Here is a 16,911-nt window from a genome sequence, read left to right on the forward strand (position 1 = left end):
TATACTCTCATTTTCTATGTCAACATTAATCAAAAGCAGTGGATAAATGATAATCTACTCAAAGTTTTTTGAACGCATTCTTCGTAACAGTATTATCATTATAGCTGATAGTCTTCTTGCTATGGAAATACACAAAGACTTATAAAATATTTATTGCACTTGGGATGTGTTTGTGATTAACACAGAATTCCCTAATAACAAAACATTTAATCATTTGTAAATTTGATTCGTTCATAGTGATTAAGATTTTATGACATTTGACACTTGCTATATTACTTGCAGAACATATGTGACTGAGGAATCACTCGGGTATGAAATTGAATGATGTTAGCCCACTACAACAGAATTAATTTCTGAAAACTCCTCTAAGGAAAAATTAGAGAAAGAGTTGAACATGTTTGTGTACATGATTCACTGAGCTATTAAAATCGATTAGGAAAAATGGAGAAATAGTGTGAAAATAGTGCTACTAACCATACGCAAAAAATCAAATAAGGGACGTTCGAGTCACAATATACACTGACGCTTTCGGCACTCTCGGATATAAGCACTGACTACCATGCTTGAGGCGCTCTCGGGATATAAGCATGAACTACCATGCTTCAGGTACTCTCGGGAACTATAACTGACTACAAAGACTGTGGTACTCTCTGGAGTTTATAATGCAACTGTTGTATCATGATGAGCAAGACTTTTGCGTACACGTTCGTCATTCGAAAAATACGCTCCTATCTAAGCCGAGAAAGATTTTTATAAACAATAATAACATCATTTAGCTTCGTGAAAGGAATTTTCTTCATGATTTAGTCATATAATTATGGAAAACAATGCCAAAATGGACACCGTGATCTTCATATATGTTCCTGTTATTAAGAGTAAACCTTTTATTTGTATAAATGTTGCTGGCCAGCCTTACTGTTTATGTCAATAGGGTTAATGTTTTCTCTTCAAAAAGCGATCGTTATCCAGCATTTTAAAAACAAAAACAATTGTAGCTCATGAGAACACAGATAATTTTAGTCTTAATAGTTCTATGATCGGCCAGGGCACCATTGGTGTTGTTACAAACGAATCTACCTATAATGTGACGTCACAATGAATTTGCTTCCAATTCCAGAACATATTTTAAAAAGTATTTTAACACCCTGGTTGATTGTTTAATTCCTTTTAAGCGCCCTTTTAACGTGTCCTATATAGTTTTGTACTTATAATATATTTCACATTTGTATATATCATAAAGTTAATGAAACTTTCTGTTTTTCCTTTTCAGCTGACATTGTTACTAGGTTGTTCTTTATTTATATATGTATTGCAAGGTCAGTTGGAGATTTAATGGATGAAGCAAATAGACTATATTCAGACCTTTTAAATGATTATAACAAAATGATACGACCAATATATGATATCAAGGAAAGTACCAAGGTGAATTTGCGCTTCAGTTTGATATCTATAAAAGATTTTGATGAAGTTACTGGGAAATTTTCTGTAATTGGAATGTTAAACATAAATTGGCAGGATAATCGAATGATATGGAACAAAACGGAATATGGAAATATACATTCAATGATTTTTGGACAAAATGATGTCTGGAAACCTAATTTATTTCTTGGAAATGCTTTCGATGATATGTCTGCAATTGGAGAAGATTTTATGACGGTTAGGTACTACAACAATGGCACGGCAATTTGGACACCATTAGATATGACAGTTACGTCGTGTTCTATTGACGTCACACATTTCCCATTTGACCAACAGACATGCGCCACCCATTTTGTACCAGTGGGGACATTACAAGAAGAAATTGTCATGCACTCTGAAATTGACCATGCAATTCTTACACTTTACAGTGAGCACGAAATCTGGCAGCTAAAGAAGACAACTGCAATGGTTTCAAATGTTGATGTGGGATCGATGTTTAGTGTATTATTCACCATTAACAGAAACCCTTTATTTTATCTGGTAAACATCATGTTTCCAACTATATTGCTCACTTTTCTAAATTCGTTCGTATTTTTATTACCGTCGACGTCAGGTGAAAGAATTTCCTTCTCCATAACAGTCTTATTAGCTATAGCTGTATTCATGACAATGATATCAAGTCATCTACCAAAAACATCACGAACCATGTCAAGATTGTGTTATTTTTTAATCAGCAACCTTATATTTAGCTGCATAATTTGTCTTCTCACTATCATACAACTTCGGCTGTTCCATACATGCAACACGCGTTCAGTTCCGACGATTCTCCGGCGATTAGTTATCATGTGTAACTCACAGAAGCATCGGGAATACTTCCCAAACGGTCAAGATAAATTACAAAATGGAGGTGACACCAGTGATAATGAGGCTACACGAACAGACAATTCATTTCAAGTATCCTGGATTGATGTTTCGAAATCTTTAGATATTTTCATGTTGTTGTTGTCGTTGTGTATTCAAATGTTTATGTTAGTTGCTTTGTTTGTCTCAATTTTGCACTGATACTCGTGTTGAATATGATTTTGATTTTTAAGGTATATAAATATTTTTAAACGAAGATTCACTGGTATGTTATATCCTCTCTATTGATGCGCATATTCTACTTTTCTGAAATTACGTTTTTAACACTGTGAGCTTGAAATAATAAAGCAAGAAAAAAAACTGTATCTATTTTGGTTGACAGGGTTTAAAGCTATTTTGTGTACATTCACAGCATTCAAGTGACAAAATAAAAAAATATAAACAAAATTCGGAATATCCAGAATTTTAGTAATTATACACAGAAAGGAAAACAGGAATTACCAAAAATATAGGACAGTAAGTAAAAACACATAATAAAAAAGAAACCTGCAAAATGCGGCTACCAAAAGGAGAGTAACTTATACCAGAGCCATATAAAACATAACATATAACGTATTATATATGTCTCTGCCTATACGAACAAATACATGATTTGGAAATCACGGTCAAAATGTGCTATCTACTCATGCATTTATGTTCTCATTAGATTAGTTGTGAAAATTTAATAGATTGGGGAAAATGTTTATGTCAAAGATAATCAAAAACATTCTTAAATGTGCGAATTGAGAAAACTCTAGATTACTGTGCAGATAATAAAATATGTTCCCAGGTTTGTTTTTATCAGTATACATCAAAGATTTTGGAAATAAAGGAGATGTGGGCTAGATATTAACGAGACAGTAACACAACAACACAAATACCCCAAAACATATTTACAGGCTGTCAAGGTTAGACCAGTTTCTAAACAATATGACAAGCTTTTAATCGCCCCGAGTACAGAAAAGAAATGCATATTTCTAACAAATTATCAAACATCCGCCATCAACAATTTTTTTAAACATCAGTGTAACAATGTCTTTGAATTTATCTCAATAAAAAATGTATGTCAAATGTTTGGTGATTGCATCTATATTTTAAAAAAGACACCTAACAGATAGATAAAAAAGTTTAACTATGGTTTCAAAATAAAATTTAACCAGTATGCTTACCACAGTAAACAAACTATTAATAGTTATACTAACTATACTGTTTAACCTTCATCGCAATAAGACTTACAGATGTTCTTTTCATTGTTCTGGACTCACCACCCCAGTGATGTTAATCTGCTACCACTTGGTCAGTACCGGGAGTGATGGTTGAGCACATAATTTTTTATTTAGGGGTACATTTATTCTTCTTCTGACGAGCCTATATGAAGCAAATTTTATTCACCTCGGTGGTATTATATGTTAACGTCGTACGTGTCCACACACGAAAATTCAAGTTTGACATATGTCGTTGTATGCAGTGTAATGATCCTTGATAAGCAAACGTTAAGGCGAAACTCCATCTAAGTCCCTTGATTAAGATTACATTAATATGTCAAATTTTATAAATAATTAAAAAAGTCAAAATGAAGGATCCCTACAACGGGTTTACACGTATGATTCGTCAAGCATACATACATTTCGTCAAATTGTAAGAAAGCTTTAATTGAATATTAGATCTCAGTGCTTTGTTATTGACATGATTTAATCCTAAATTTTCATCTAAATTTCAAGTTCATGAAATTAAGCTAAGGTTGCAACTTCCTCAGACAAATTTGACCTTGATTTTGCTTTCCAAACTGTTCTAGAAAGGTAAATATGCTAGATATACTTAATGGAGGTGTGATGAGATGATTGAAGCTGTTAATTTTCTCCTTGATAAAATTTATGAACGTTTCTGCAATGAAGTTTTTCGACAGGTTGTAGGTATTCCTATGGGCACTAACTGCGCCCCTATAATAGTAGACTTGTTCTAGTACTGTTATTAATTACAGTTTATGACCACTCAGTAAAGACCTATCTAAATTGCATTTAATTGATAAGCTCAACAACACTTATCGTTATCTTGATGACATATGTTTTCGTTAAATAATCAAGAATTTTCTAAATATACTGCCGAATTTTACCCAAAGGAACCTACTTTAAATAAATCAAATATAAACAGTAATAACTGTTCTTTCCTAGATTTAGATATTTCAGTTTTACTAAGGAAACTTTACACAAAAATTTAGGACAAAAGGGACATTTTTCGTTCCCTACTGTTAATTTTCCTTTTTTGGACGGTGATGTTTCTTTGCCAAAGGCTTTGTCACCATTTTACGGTGTTTATGTATCACAACTCTTTCGCTATTCCCGTGTCTGTAGTGACGTTTTGGATTTCAATGAACTTAATCTATGTATTACTGGTAAATTATTAAGTCAGGCATTTCGATACCACAATTAACTTAAAACCTTGACTAATTTCTTCCATAGATACAAAGATTTGGTTCGGAAGTTTGGCTGTACCTGTAGTGAAACTTATTTCAAACGGGATAGCACACCCTAATTTTTCCCGAAATGTTGTCAACCGAGCTCGGAAATGTAGATACGATACGGGTAAACTTATCGATCCTTTGAATAATCTTATTCTTAAAGGTTACCAATTCAACATTGTAATTAGATCTTTGAATATCGTTTTTATTGGTATAAATGGTGATTTTGTTATAAGTAAATTAAAATCAATCTAAATATTATTTTTATATACTTTTGCACATTCATGGCTCTACAATCTGTCGATACCTGTATTTTGTTATTGTACAAGGCCATGTAGTCTAAATCCATTGGATGTTGGATTAGTACTGATTGATATTTTAGTCTTAGATGCATGATTTTTTTATTAGTTGTTTATTGGCTTTCAACTAGCTGTCAGTAATTGCGAGTACTCTCAGATCTGTACTTAGTGTTTTTTGTTGTGGGGATGCCATACTTAGGTCATCAGATCGATACAAAGCAGAAAAAAACATCTAACAAAATATAGACCGGACGTGACAGGGTATTTATACATGGTATTGGTTGCAAAAATTTGATATTTTTCACTTATATGCAATATTTTTTATTTAATTGGTATATTTCTTCATTTAAATGCAATATTTTTTTATTTAAATTGTATATTTTTTCTTTAAATGCAATAATTTTTATTCAAATGGTATAATTTGTCATTCAAATGCAATATTTATTATTCAATTGGTATATTTGTCGTTTTAACTTAATTTGCAATGTTAAGTTTTTTTTTTTATTTATATGCAATCATTGCATTATGGGAAATTGTTTGACGTCACAAGGTCAAATTTGCAACAACGTTTGTGATTGGTCGATTCTGGATTTTATATATTATCTTGATAAGTAACTCTTGTACGTTTTTTTAAAAAGTTCATCGTATTACTACAACATATAAAATTCATGACTCAATATTTGGAGAATGAAAATACAAAGTTTGTTATTCTTATCAAAACAAACTTATAATAGAAGAAAAAAAGACAAAAAATGAAATGGCAAACAAAAGAGACGAAAAGAAAAACAACGGACCATAAAAAAAAACATCACAGACCACTACATAACTGAGCAACACGAACCTAAACTAAAACTGGCGAAACAAGTGCTCTGGAAGGATAACTGAGCAGATCAAAACGGACGTTGTACGTACGGTTTTGGGATTTTCCCAGGTCAATTAGTGACACCAGTGGTGTATATCTATACATAAGACATAACCAAAATAAAACATTGGAACATTTTAAGTCTCCTACTATATATGTTAACAATTTGAAATAAAACCATTTTCTTATGACTAAGACATTGAATACCACAAAAGATAATACAGAAAACTAAAGCAAAACTAAAACGTCTCCCCTCAAATAAAATCTAGACGTGAACTAAAGTTCTCTGGAAGGTAAGGAATATCCTGTTCCACTAGTGGAACCCGCAATGTTGCTCATGTTATGCAAAATTCAGTAACCAATAGGGAGAAATATTCATGGGAAGAAGAGCCCTTTTCATCCATCAGAAGCATCGCCAATAATGAAAGATTTTCTTAAAAGTGACCAGTGGTATATTTGGACATTCGTGTTACTCAGTCTTTAGTTTTCTGCGTAGTGTTTATTAGACTGTTGCCTTTCTTTCCATCGTTTTTTTTTGTTATGGTAGTATCTGTGTTTTTTTTTCCTTATTATGATTTTTGATTGTCTCGTTTGCAGTTATCTGGAAGGATTTTTTTCTCTATGGGCCCAGGGCCCCCAAAAAATAAATTCAATGGGCCATTTTTAGAATTAATGGGCCATGTTGTCAAATGAGTGGGCCATTCGTTTACAATAAAATAAAAATAAAAAAAGTATATATTTCACTGTACTTACAAGTATGATTCTAATTAATATCATGGATATTGTTCCTGTGATTTTGTAATTTCAATTTCAATGAATATACAATAACTTCTTCCAAACCGGGCAATATTTACGATAACCTTTATTTACAATGTTAAAACTGGTACTGTTCCCTTGTTCATGTTCATGTTTTTTTTTACATTAAATTTGGGTCTTCGTCGATACCATACTTATTCCCGACGTTCCGTATTAGAGGACGTTTCTGGCATTTCCTCTGCACTTGTATTATTATTACTTCATCACGATGACAAGAATAACAGTAGAGAGCAATGTTAATTGATAAGACACAACAACAATTCGCTGAAGGCATGTTTACAAAATGTCAAAACGAGCCAAAGACCAAAAAAATTGGCAAGGACATTAAGCCTCTTTTATGGAGACAAATACTATGCTATTCATAAAAAGGCTTTTGGATTTTTCAATCGAAATAATAGCAAGCTTACTTAAACGATTATAATTAGAGAAGAATTCTCGCCTGTACTAGCCAATTTTCACAAATTTAAAGTTGTTTATAAAAAGTTATATCATGAATGATGGTTAATTACGTTTTTTGGGTAATCAGTCATACCGCATGTTGCTATTATTACCATACATAGGAAAACACCCAAGACGTCCCAAAAATATATAGGTGCTCCTATCATTGGAGTAAACACTACACAGTTGTGTACTCAAACATGGCGGCACGAAATACGATCGGAAATCCATTTGTCGATATCTAAACGTTTCAAAACGAAGTGAAAAATATCATGCGCCACGCGGGTGCTTACATTTGTCACTCTATGCGCCATTTCTGGTCGATAAGCGCACACGTCCTTCCCGATCACTGCGTTTGTATCTATTCAAAACGTCACTACAGACATGGGCATATCAAACGAGTTGGGAATATACCGTATAAAGGGATCACGGAACATCACCGTCTAAAAGGGGACATTAACGATACGGAACGAAAATCGTATCAATGTGTAATCAATATTGGTAAAGTGTTTTCCGTGTGATACTACAATAGACAAATCTTAAAAAAGAACTATTCGGACACTCATTAAATTTATAAAGTGTTGTTTTTACTTTTTATTGCTGTTTATATTAGATTTCTTTAAGGTGATCAGTTGCCTTTGGCAAATTTTCCCGGTATGCTTACAGAATTAAAAATTGGTTAGGAAATGCTAGACTGTACACAAACAGATTGATTGATTGATACCGCCTCGGCAAACAGCTAAGAATGAAGCATTATGGTGTGTTATATTGCTAGTTTTTTCTTTAAAGAAAAGGAATATACATAGTGATTCATATGTCCAAATTTAAATTCAGAATCAAGTCCCCTTCTCTTTCATTTGTTTTTCTTTCTCTTTTTTGTAAAGCAACTAATGATTTTTATATTGACCTAGTGCCATCCTAATTCTTTTTAAATGAATCCTAAACAAAAATTCGGGTTCTTTTATGCTTTAACACAATTTTTCATGTTCATGCTTTTATTTGCAAATTTCTAAAGAACTACAAAAAAGAGTGCAGATACAAACGAGACAATCAAAAATCATAAGAAGGAAAAAAAACCCAGACACTACCATAACAAACAAAAAAAACGATGGAAAGACAGGCAACAGTCTAATAAACACTACGCAGAAAACTAAAGACTGAGGAACACGAATGTCCAAATCTACCACTGGTCACTATTAAGAAAATCTTTCATTATTGGCGATTGCTTCTGATGGATGAAAAGGGCTCTTCTTCCCATGAATATTTCTCCCTGTTGGTTACTGAATTTTGCATAACATGAGCAACATTGCGGGTTCCACTAGTGGAACAGGATATTACTAACCTTCCAGAGAACCTTAGTTCACGCCTAGATTTTATTTGAGGGGAGACGTTTTAGTTTTGCTTTAGTTTTCTGTATTATCTGTTGTGGTATTCAATGTCTTTGTCATAAGAAATGGTTTTATTTCAAATTGTTAAGAATAGAATAGGAGACTTAACATGTTCCGATGTTTTATTTCGGTTATGTCTTATGTATAGATATAGCGAGGAAGATTTACCAATCTGCAAGTTTATGCTTCATTATAACGGGTTATGACTCTACAACGGATTTAAACTGAAGTTACACCACTGGTGTCACTAATTGACTTGGGAAAATTCCAAAACCGTACGTACAACGTCCGTTTTGATCTGCTCAGTTATCCTTCCAGAGCACATGTTTCGCCAGTTTTAGTTTAGGTTCGTGTTGCTCAGTTATGTAGTGTTCTGTGATGTTTTTTGTGGTCTGTTGTTTTTCTTTTTGTCTCTTTTGTTTGCAATGACATTTTTTTTGTCTGTCTTTTTTTGTCTCTTTTTGTCTTCTATTATAAGTTTGTTTTGATTAGAATAACAACTTTTGTATTTTCATTCTCCAATATTGAGTCATGAATTTTATATGTTGTAGTAATACGATGAACTTAAAAAAAAACGTACAAGAGTTACTTATCAAGATAACATATAAAATCTAGAATCGACCAATCACAAACGTTCATCAGTTGCAAATTTGACCTTGTGACGTCAAACAATTTCTCATAATGCAATTATTGCATATAAATAAAAAACTACTAAACATTGCAAATGCCGACCGTCCGAGGGCTGTATAGCCAGTCAAGGTCGTTATAACTCCCATCATCATCATTGCAAATTAAAGTTAAAACGACAAATATACCAATTGAATAAAAAATATTGCATTAAAATGACAAGTTATACCAATTGAATAAAAAATATTGCATTTGAATGACAAATCATACCATTTGAATAAAAAATATTGCATTTAAATGAAAAAATATACCATTTAAATAAAAAAAATATTGCATTTAAATGAAGAAATATACCAATTAAATAAAAAAAATATTGCATTTAAATGAAGAAATATACCAATTAAATAAAAAATATTGCATTTAAATGAAAAAATATACCAATATTGCATTTAAATGGATAATATCAAATTTTTGCAACCAATACCATGCCATAGTTAAGCCTGTATTACTGTGGTTGTCGTTTGTTGCAGTGTATCATATTTGTTTTTCGTTCATTGTTTTGTACATAAATCAGGCCGTTCTTTTTTTTTCGTTTGAATTCTTTTACATTTGTCATTTCGGGGCCTTTTATAGCTAACTATGCGGTATGGGTTTGGCTCATTGTTGAAGGCCGTACGGTGACCTATAGTTGCTAACTTCTATGTCATTTGGTCTCTGGTGGAGAACTGTCTCGTTGGCAATCAAACCATATCTTCTTATTTTTTATAATCACGAGAATACGAGATGAAGGTTGTTCGGAAACAATTTAGAGATAACTGTATTGTATTTGAAGCTTTGCGGACGTCCATCGGTAGTTTTACTGTCGCAAATTTAGTTTACCTGGCGACGCGTAGCGGAGACAGGTAAACGGGTATTTGCGACAGTAAAACTACCGATGGACGTCCGCAAAGCTTCAAATACAATACAGTTATCTCTATTCTAATGCAAAATAAACAAATCATTCAATTTTAGTCATTATTTCTTCCTTAGTTACAGACAGGGAGATTGAGAATTTTACGCTTGTCGTCATCCAATCAGAGCCATTGATACAAACTAATTGCATTAGAATTGGTCATATCATTTACTCATCCCACTGTATCATGAAAGTAAAAAAACTCGAAACAACACTTCTCGTCGTTTAATGTTAAGGTTTGACCGTTCTTGGTGAAGGTGAATCCGGGAAGGCGTTTCGGACGGACGAGGTTTATACAATAATATTATTTATTTACTAGAATTAGAAGAATGCTGTGCTCATAACAGTTCGTAAAAGAGAAGTTTAGACTAACTATTTACGTTGAAAGTATAAATTTATATATTCTTATTGTTTGTATTCAGTTTTGGATACTCTTTTCATTTATTCATATTTTAACTTCTTAGGTTCTTGAAACTTGAGAAACCCAATAACTGGTATCTATGATAATCAAAATAGAAGTAAGTTTTATTTCATAGAACATAATTTCCTAGGAATTTAATTTGAGTTAACTGGGAGATAAAAATAAATACAAAACAACTGAACTTAACATAATTTTGCTATTATACATACTTATATTAAAGCGTAGACATATTTTTTTATAATGAGAAAAAAATACAAAGGAATCATCCTTTCTATATTGTATGTCGAAATAGAGGCTCTTATTGTTTTGACTTTTGACAATGTGAACTTTTAAAGTCGGTGTAGCATAGGTGCAATTGAACATTTTAACCTATATCAGATATGTCTTGAATTATCAGTAGATTTTCTTCCCTGTCTATTGTAAAGTTGACCCTATCTAGAAGACTGAGGAACATGTGGTCTTTAAATGTGCTTGTGTGTTTGGTCTTTTCAGCAAGAATATCAGTACTTCTAGCAGAAAATAGTAGTAAGTACAAAATAATTTAACAACTCCAATTTTTCCAAACCTTGAACAAACTTATTTAGTTTAGCAAGGTTCGAATTGAACCTGTATCTTTCCACTTTTAGAGTAAATTGCTTCTATAACATTTTGTTTCCTTTACAACATAGTAATATCTAAAAAATTAAAAACAAAATAGAAGATGATAATAAACATATATTCCTTTGTTTTGTGTGTGTTTTTTGCTGTGCATGTACTGATTTTTAAACGTATATTCCTTTGCTTTTTTTTTTTTTTTTGCTGTGCATGTCTTGGATGAATACCCCATATCCTTTGTTTTTCTATTATATCTTATATTTCAGCATCACATGTATGCTACGATCACATTGGATGTTTTAGTAATTCTGCACCATTCCTTAACGCTTTTGGTTACCTACCGCTATCTCCGGACCATATCAATACTTCATTTCATCTATACACACAAGCGAACCCTAGCAAAAGTCAACTTTTGAACCCTAACGGTGGTGGTGGGTCATTAAGGTCAACGCACTTTGGACTTTCACACAAGACCGTTTTCATAATTCATGGTTTTCATGGTCTTGAAAATAACCCTTGGATTCCACTAATGAAAGACCCACTGCTGAAAGTAAGAGAATTAACACAATATTTAATATATGCGACAAAATGCAATTTGCAAATATAAACAAATACTAAGATTTTGTCGTATATGGTTGCTTGCTTATTATTAATTTTCCCAAACAGTTAAAATATCGAGAAATTTCTCAGTGTCTCAAAATTTCAAATACCGAGAAGGTGTAAGATAAAAAAAAAGTTTCATTTTGAAAAACAGACTCTAAAATATTTATTTTCAAATCTAATACATTTAAAAGAAAACAAATAAACAAATTTACATTAAGGAAAAGTAAAAAAAAATCTATTTATAGATTTTAAATTTACACGTTTTTGTAAAGTATCATGCATTGAAGACATCGATGCGTTTGCCAAATATAAACATGTATGTATTTTCTCTCCTGCACGCAGTTACTGCGGCTGAGCTGTATTTTGAAATAAACTTTAACCAAGATGAATCCATTTGCATTTGGGAGACAATAAATACGTTTTCTTTTAATTAATTTTGTATTTGGATAATGATATCCGCCCTATACTTTGTATATCCTTTATATATTTTGGATAAAGACTAAAAGTTGCCTCAAATAAAAATTGCACTTCGAAACTATCTTGTGGCAGTCTATATGTTGGTCTTCTGTTTAGACATAATTCATATTGTTAGAACATCAACGTACAAACAAGAAGCTTCAAAGACTTAAAATTGACATCAGCAGTTGTTGCTTGTTTCTGAATCCTTTTGTGAATGTAAATATATATTGTAATTGTATATTTCATAATGAAATCTATACTATTAAACGAGAAGACCTCATTTTGTGTGTCGCTTCTCTTCCTTCCCCAACAAATTAATCATCATGCCTCTGTGTCCTATAGGTACCATGCATAGTCGCATTTGTCATCCATTCTTATGATTATTCAGTTTGGGTTATTTTGGGAGAAAAACGAAGAAAAAGGCGCCCGGATATTGTTTCCGTCATCAGACCGACTTTTAAGTCATACCCAAGACTTCCGACTTTAAACTTTAAAAGAGGGGTAAAGTGGTTTTTTTTCGTGCAACGTGTTTTGCCACTTTTTATTTCACGTGCAGCCGTGAAAAAGGTTCGTTATTCACTGTGTTTCTTGAAATCGATAAAAAGATCAACGTGCAAGAAATTTTTAATTGTTCGCACATCGTGAAATGGTAATTTTATTTCGCGTTTTTTCGTGCAGATACCTCCCTTTACTCCCCACTTTAAACATAGTTTTCATACTCGGGGACAGGACAATTATTTTCGCGTTATTCTGCATGTATACTATGATTATCTATACTATTAAATGAGAAGACCTCATTTTGTGTGTCGCTTCTCATCTTTCAACAATAAATTAATCATTATGCCTCTGTGTCCTATAGGTACCGTGCATAGTCGCATTTGTCATCCTCACTTATGGTTATTCAGTCTGGGTTATTTTGGGAGAAAAACAAAAATAAAGGCGCCCGAATATTGTTTCCGTCATTGGACGGACTTTTAAGTCATGGACTAGACTTCCGTTTAGGACTGTTTTTAAAATTAAAAGTACTTGGGGACAGGACAATTATTTTTGCGTTTTTCTGTATACCATGATCATACATATACTTTATTTATATTATATGTAGATCTATGTTCATACAGAAACGCGAAAATCATGGAATTTAACAGAGAGCAAAAAAAAATAAATAACGGACTTTGGAAAAAAGGGAGAGGGCTTAAAATAGTTGTCCTATGTCCAAGTGCCTATGACTCAGTTTGATACCTTTTCTGAAATTCTCCAGACATAAAATCTTTTACAAAAATTCATCCTACAACAGTTTACATACTTTCAACCAAGCTCTAAATACCCGCGATTTTGCGGGTGTGTTCTAGTATTGTTTACACTAAAGACTTTAAAAAATGGTGTTAAATCAATTTAAGGGTTTCTACCCTTTACTTGCCAGAATACATGACTTTCTTACTTGGAATGTATAAATCCAGAAAAAAACCTTATACGATAAAAGTGTTCTAAGTAGAAGTAAATAATTATTTATTGGTAAAGTGTCAAGTAAATTGAACAAATTTAAATTACTTTTTTGTTCTTAATTGCGAAAAGACATGATGTAAAATGAATATTAGTTAGCCTGCAAATGTAATAGTTTTGCTTCAATACTTATAATTTCGTTCTAACTGTCCATTTTTTCGTGGAATAATTATGTTTACTTTTAGTTTGATGTAAATGTAATTGTTGTGATATGGACGAGAGGAGCCTATGACAATTACATCCAAGCTGTAGCAAATACCCGGGTTGTCGGTGCTGTTACAGCTAACTTGGTCAAACTGTTACATGATGCTGGAGGGGTCAGTTATGATGATGTGCACATAGTCGGACATAGTCTTGGTGCTCATGTTGCTGGTTACGTGGGTCAAAGAGTCCCTATAGGGAGAATTACTGGTAAGTTAACATTATCTTTTCTTTGCTTTAAAACAAAAGTTTTGACCATTAATACAGCGAATGAAACCTTAATTAACAACATAATTCATTTCTAAGCACACTATCCTATGGAATGAATACAGTTATAATAATAAGGCAATAGATAAAAATAAAACCTGACAAATTTCGTGCGTCCAAAGAACTTTTCCGGATTTACCTTCACCAGGAACGTTCAAACCGAATCATTAAAAAGCTAGGAATGTATACAGCCGTAGTAACATTACAAACTTTATAACCAAAAGAGACATAAAAAGAATGGCATTATTTATCCAAGGTCATTTCTGTCTGAGGGGGGTTGAACCTTATGTGACCTTCTTATCTATACTACTAAAATAACGAGGTCCAATTTGTTAGCGGCATGACGTAAAAACGAAGAATCAAAGAATTCAATTTTATATATGACTAATATTATATAGGACAATGGTGTTGATTAAAAATTACACCATTCCAGGCCCTTTTTTTCCCACATAATTAATATTACCAACAACCAACAAGTTTGAGCTTTCTAAAAAGCTGTGGACTGCTTCGTTCTATCCTAATTTAAGGTAACATGTGTGCTTATGGTTGTTGATTTAGTATTGGAAATGTGGTATTTTTAGATATTGATTGATATAAAATGGATTTACTTTAAGAGTGTGCGTTATACACCCATGCTTTTAAAATTTTGTTCACTTTACTTGTTGAAAATTAAAACATTTACACATAGACACGACTCTGGAGGTGCGCCTAGATTGGCAGAAGTTATAAACTACAGATAATGCATTTTTGAAAGCATTGTATAGGAACATTGTTTAGCAAAACAAATCGTGCATATTGCAGATTAACAAAGCAAATAAACATGTATTAATAATTGATATTTCAATATTGAATTTCAGTGTGCAATATATGCATAATAAAACGAACATGAATTAATGACAGATGATCGGAACTGAAATACACATAGTTAATTTTCCGGCATTTGATGTCTTATCCTGAGACGAGAAAAGTCTGTAATTCTTTATCTCATTTAATTTTAAGCCAATAACTGTTGCTGTATCTCAGCTGCATCATAAAGCAACCAATCAGAATCTATATGTGATAAGTAATTATTTCAAGATGGCGTGTATGTCCACTGAAACTAATAGCTCCGCACCGTAATTGCGAAGCAATAATCAACAAGTTCCGGGTCGAATCCGATACCGATACCAAGTATATGTCTTCTTTTTTTCTCAGTAAATTCCTCCGTTATCGGAACACCCGTTTCTCACGGTATTTTAAGCTCTTAATTTTAATACTACTAATTTAAAAATCAAAAATTAAGAATTAAAATACTAAAACAAAAAAAAAAAAAAAAAGCGTATATACATTCCTTCATAAAATATATGTTCTTAAAATTTACAGAAATGTAAAAACCGTTACGGTACTTGAATACTATTTACACCAATTAGTGCAAGTGAATTATTTACATGCATATATATAATAGAATTTCGGTTTAATCCCTGACATATGTCACATGTAGTTTCCGGTTGTAGTAAGAAAACCAGGACGGAATCAAACAGAAAGATTTTGAAAGCAGAGAAAACTGTGCACCTTATAATCAGCATGACTTTATCAGATGACAAACGAATACTAAAAATCCAGGCTATAAATAAGGCGTAGGTACTTCAAATGAGTCACGGATCCGCTATGTCGCGGGTGTGTTCTAGTATTCTTGATAATTTCTTAATTTATCAGCGGATAGTTTTAGAAACTTATGTTATAAATCATGTCAGTATCGAAGAAATGAAGACTGAGCTGATGACAACCTCGGGTACTAGCAGTCCACTAGCAGCAGTGAAACCGATAAAAAAATTGTCATTTGATAACTTTTGAAATGAAGCGTATATTTCAAGCATTTGTTAGCATTTAACATATCCGTATGAAAAAAATAGAGATGTGTGGTACAAGGCAATATGGTGGCATCAAACGGAACAAAAAGATAGAACACACATATAGAACACGTTTAAAGGTATTCAATAATAGATATATAAAATGAAAAAAAGACTTGTTTTCTTTAATCTCTCAATTAAATCAAATCAATCTTCAGGAATGTTTGCAAGATTGATACTTTAGGGCCGATTGACAATCTTACAGATGATTTTACAGCCAACGGAAAACTGAGTGTTGCATAAACTCATATGTAATGAACAATTATCATATGAACAAACAAAATTATTTTCAGTTACCTGTGTATAAAATGACGCAGGTTTCTTCAAAAGTGATGATTTTCTAAAAATTGTTTGACATTTCACAGTGATATCATACTTTAACTTTGTTTAAACCTGTTTATTTAATTTTGACTTTAATTATTTATCCCTTGTAATTTTTTTATTAACTGTGTATTTGCATTCAGGTGTCACAGGTCAAATTTATTCGTTCATTGTGTGTTAATTTACGTTTTTTGATTGAGTTAAGCCTTCCAATTGATATTTTATAGTGTGTTTTTCTATGTTGTGATGTTATACTATTGTTTCAGAAAAGGGAGAAGGTTTGGTACCATTAAAACGTTTAATCCCGCCGCAAATGTTTGCACCTGTCCTAAGTCAGGAATCTGATTACAGTAGTTGTCGTTTGTTTTTGTAGTTCATACGTGTTTCTCGTTTCTCGTTTTTATACATATTAGACCGTTTGTTTTTCCGTTTGAATGGTTTTACACTAGTAATTTTTTGGGGCCCTTTATAGCTTGCTGTTCGGTGTGAGCCAATGC

General features: G+C 32.3%; 2 protein-coding genes across 2 annotated transcripts in view; both read left to right on the plus strand.

Annotated features, from left to right (window-relative positions):
• Positions 1–1,180: 1,180 nt before the first annotated feature.
• LOC127706982 (acetylcholine receptor subunit alpha-1-B-like) lies at positions 1,181–2,574 on the plus strand. Its single transcript, XM_052211728.1, has one exon. The coding sequence runs from the start codon at positions 1,333–1,335 to the stop codon at positions 2,479–2,481; it is 1,149 nt and encodes a 382-aa protein (XP_052067688.1). The 5' UTR covers positions 1,181–1,332; the 3' UTR covers positions 2,482–2,574.
• Positions 2,575–9,990: 7,416 nt separating this feature from the next.
• The window catches only part of LOC127706669 (inactive pancreatic lipase-related protein 1-like), a 54,456-nt gene continuing 47,535 nt past the window's right edge, over positions 9,991–16,911 (plus strand). The window contains exons 1-3 of the mRNA XM_052211326.1: positions 9,991–10,024; positions 11,441–11,562; positions 13,922–14,147. Of these exons, the coding sequence (XP_052067286.1) occupies positions 9,991–10,024; positions 11,441–11,562; positions 13,922–14,147 (382 nt within the window). The remainder of the gene's footprint in view (positions 10,025–11,440; positions 11,563–13,921; positions 14,148–16,911) is intronic.

The sequence above is a fragment of the Mytilus californianus genome, unplaced genomic scaffold, assembly GCF_021869535.1.
Source record: "Mytilus californianus isolate M0D057914Y unplaced genomic scaffold, xbMytCali1.0.p SCAF_6, whole genome shotgun sequence".
In the NCBI taxonomy this organism is placed as follows: Eukaryota; Metazoa; Mollusca; class Bivalvia; order Mytilida; family Mytilidae; genus Mytilus; species Mytilus californianus.

Coding starts and splice junctions, on each gene's coding strand:
- LOC127706982 (XM_052211728.1), top strand. CDS start 1,333: ATGGATGAAGCAAATAGACTATATTCAGACCTTTTAAATGATTATAAC.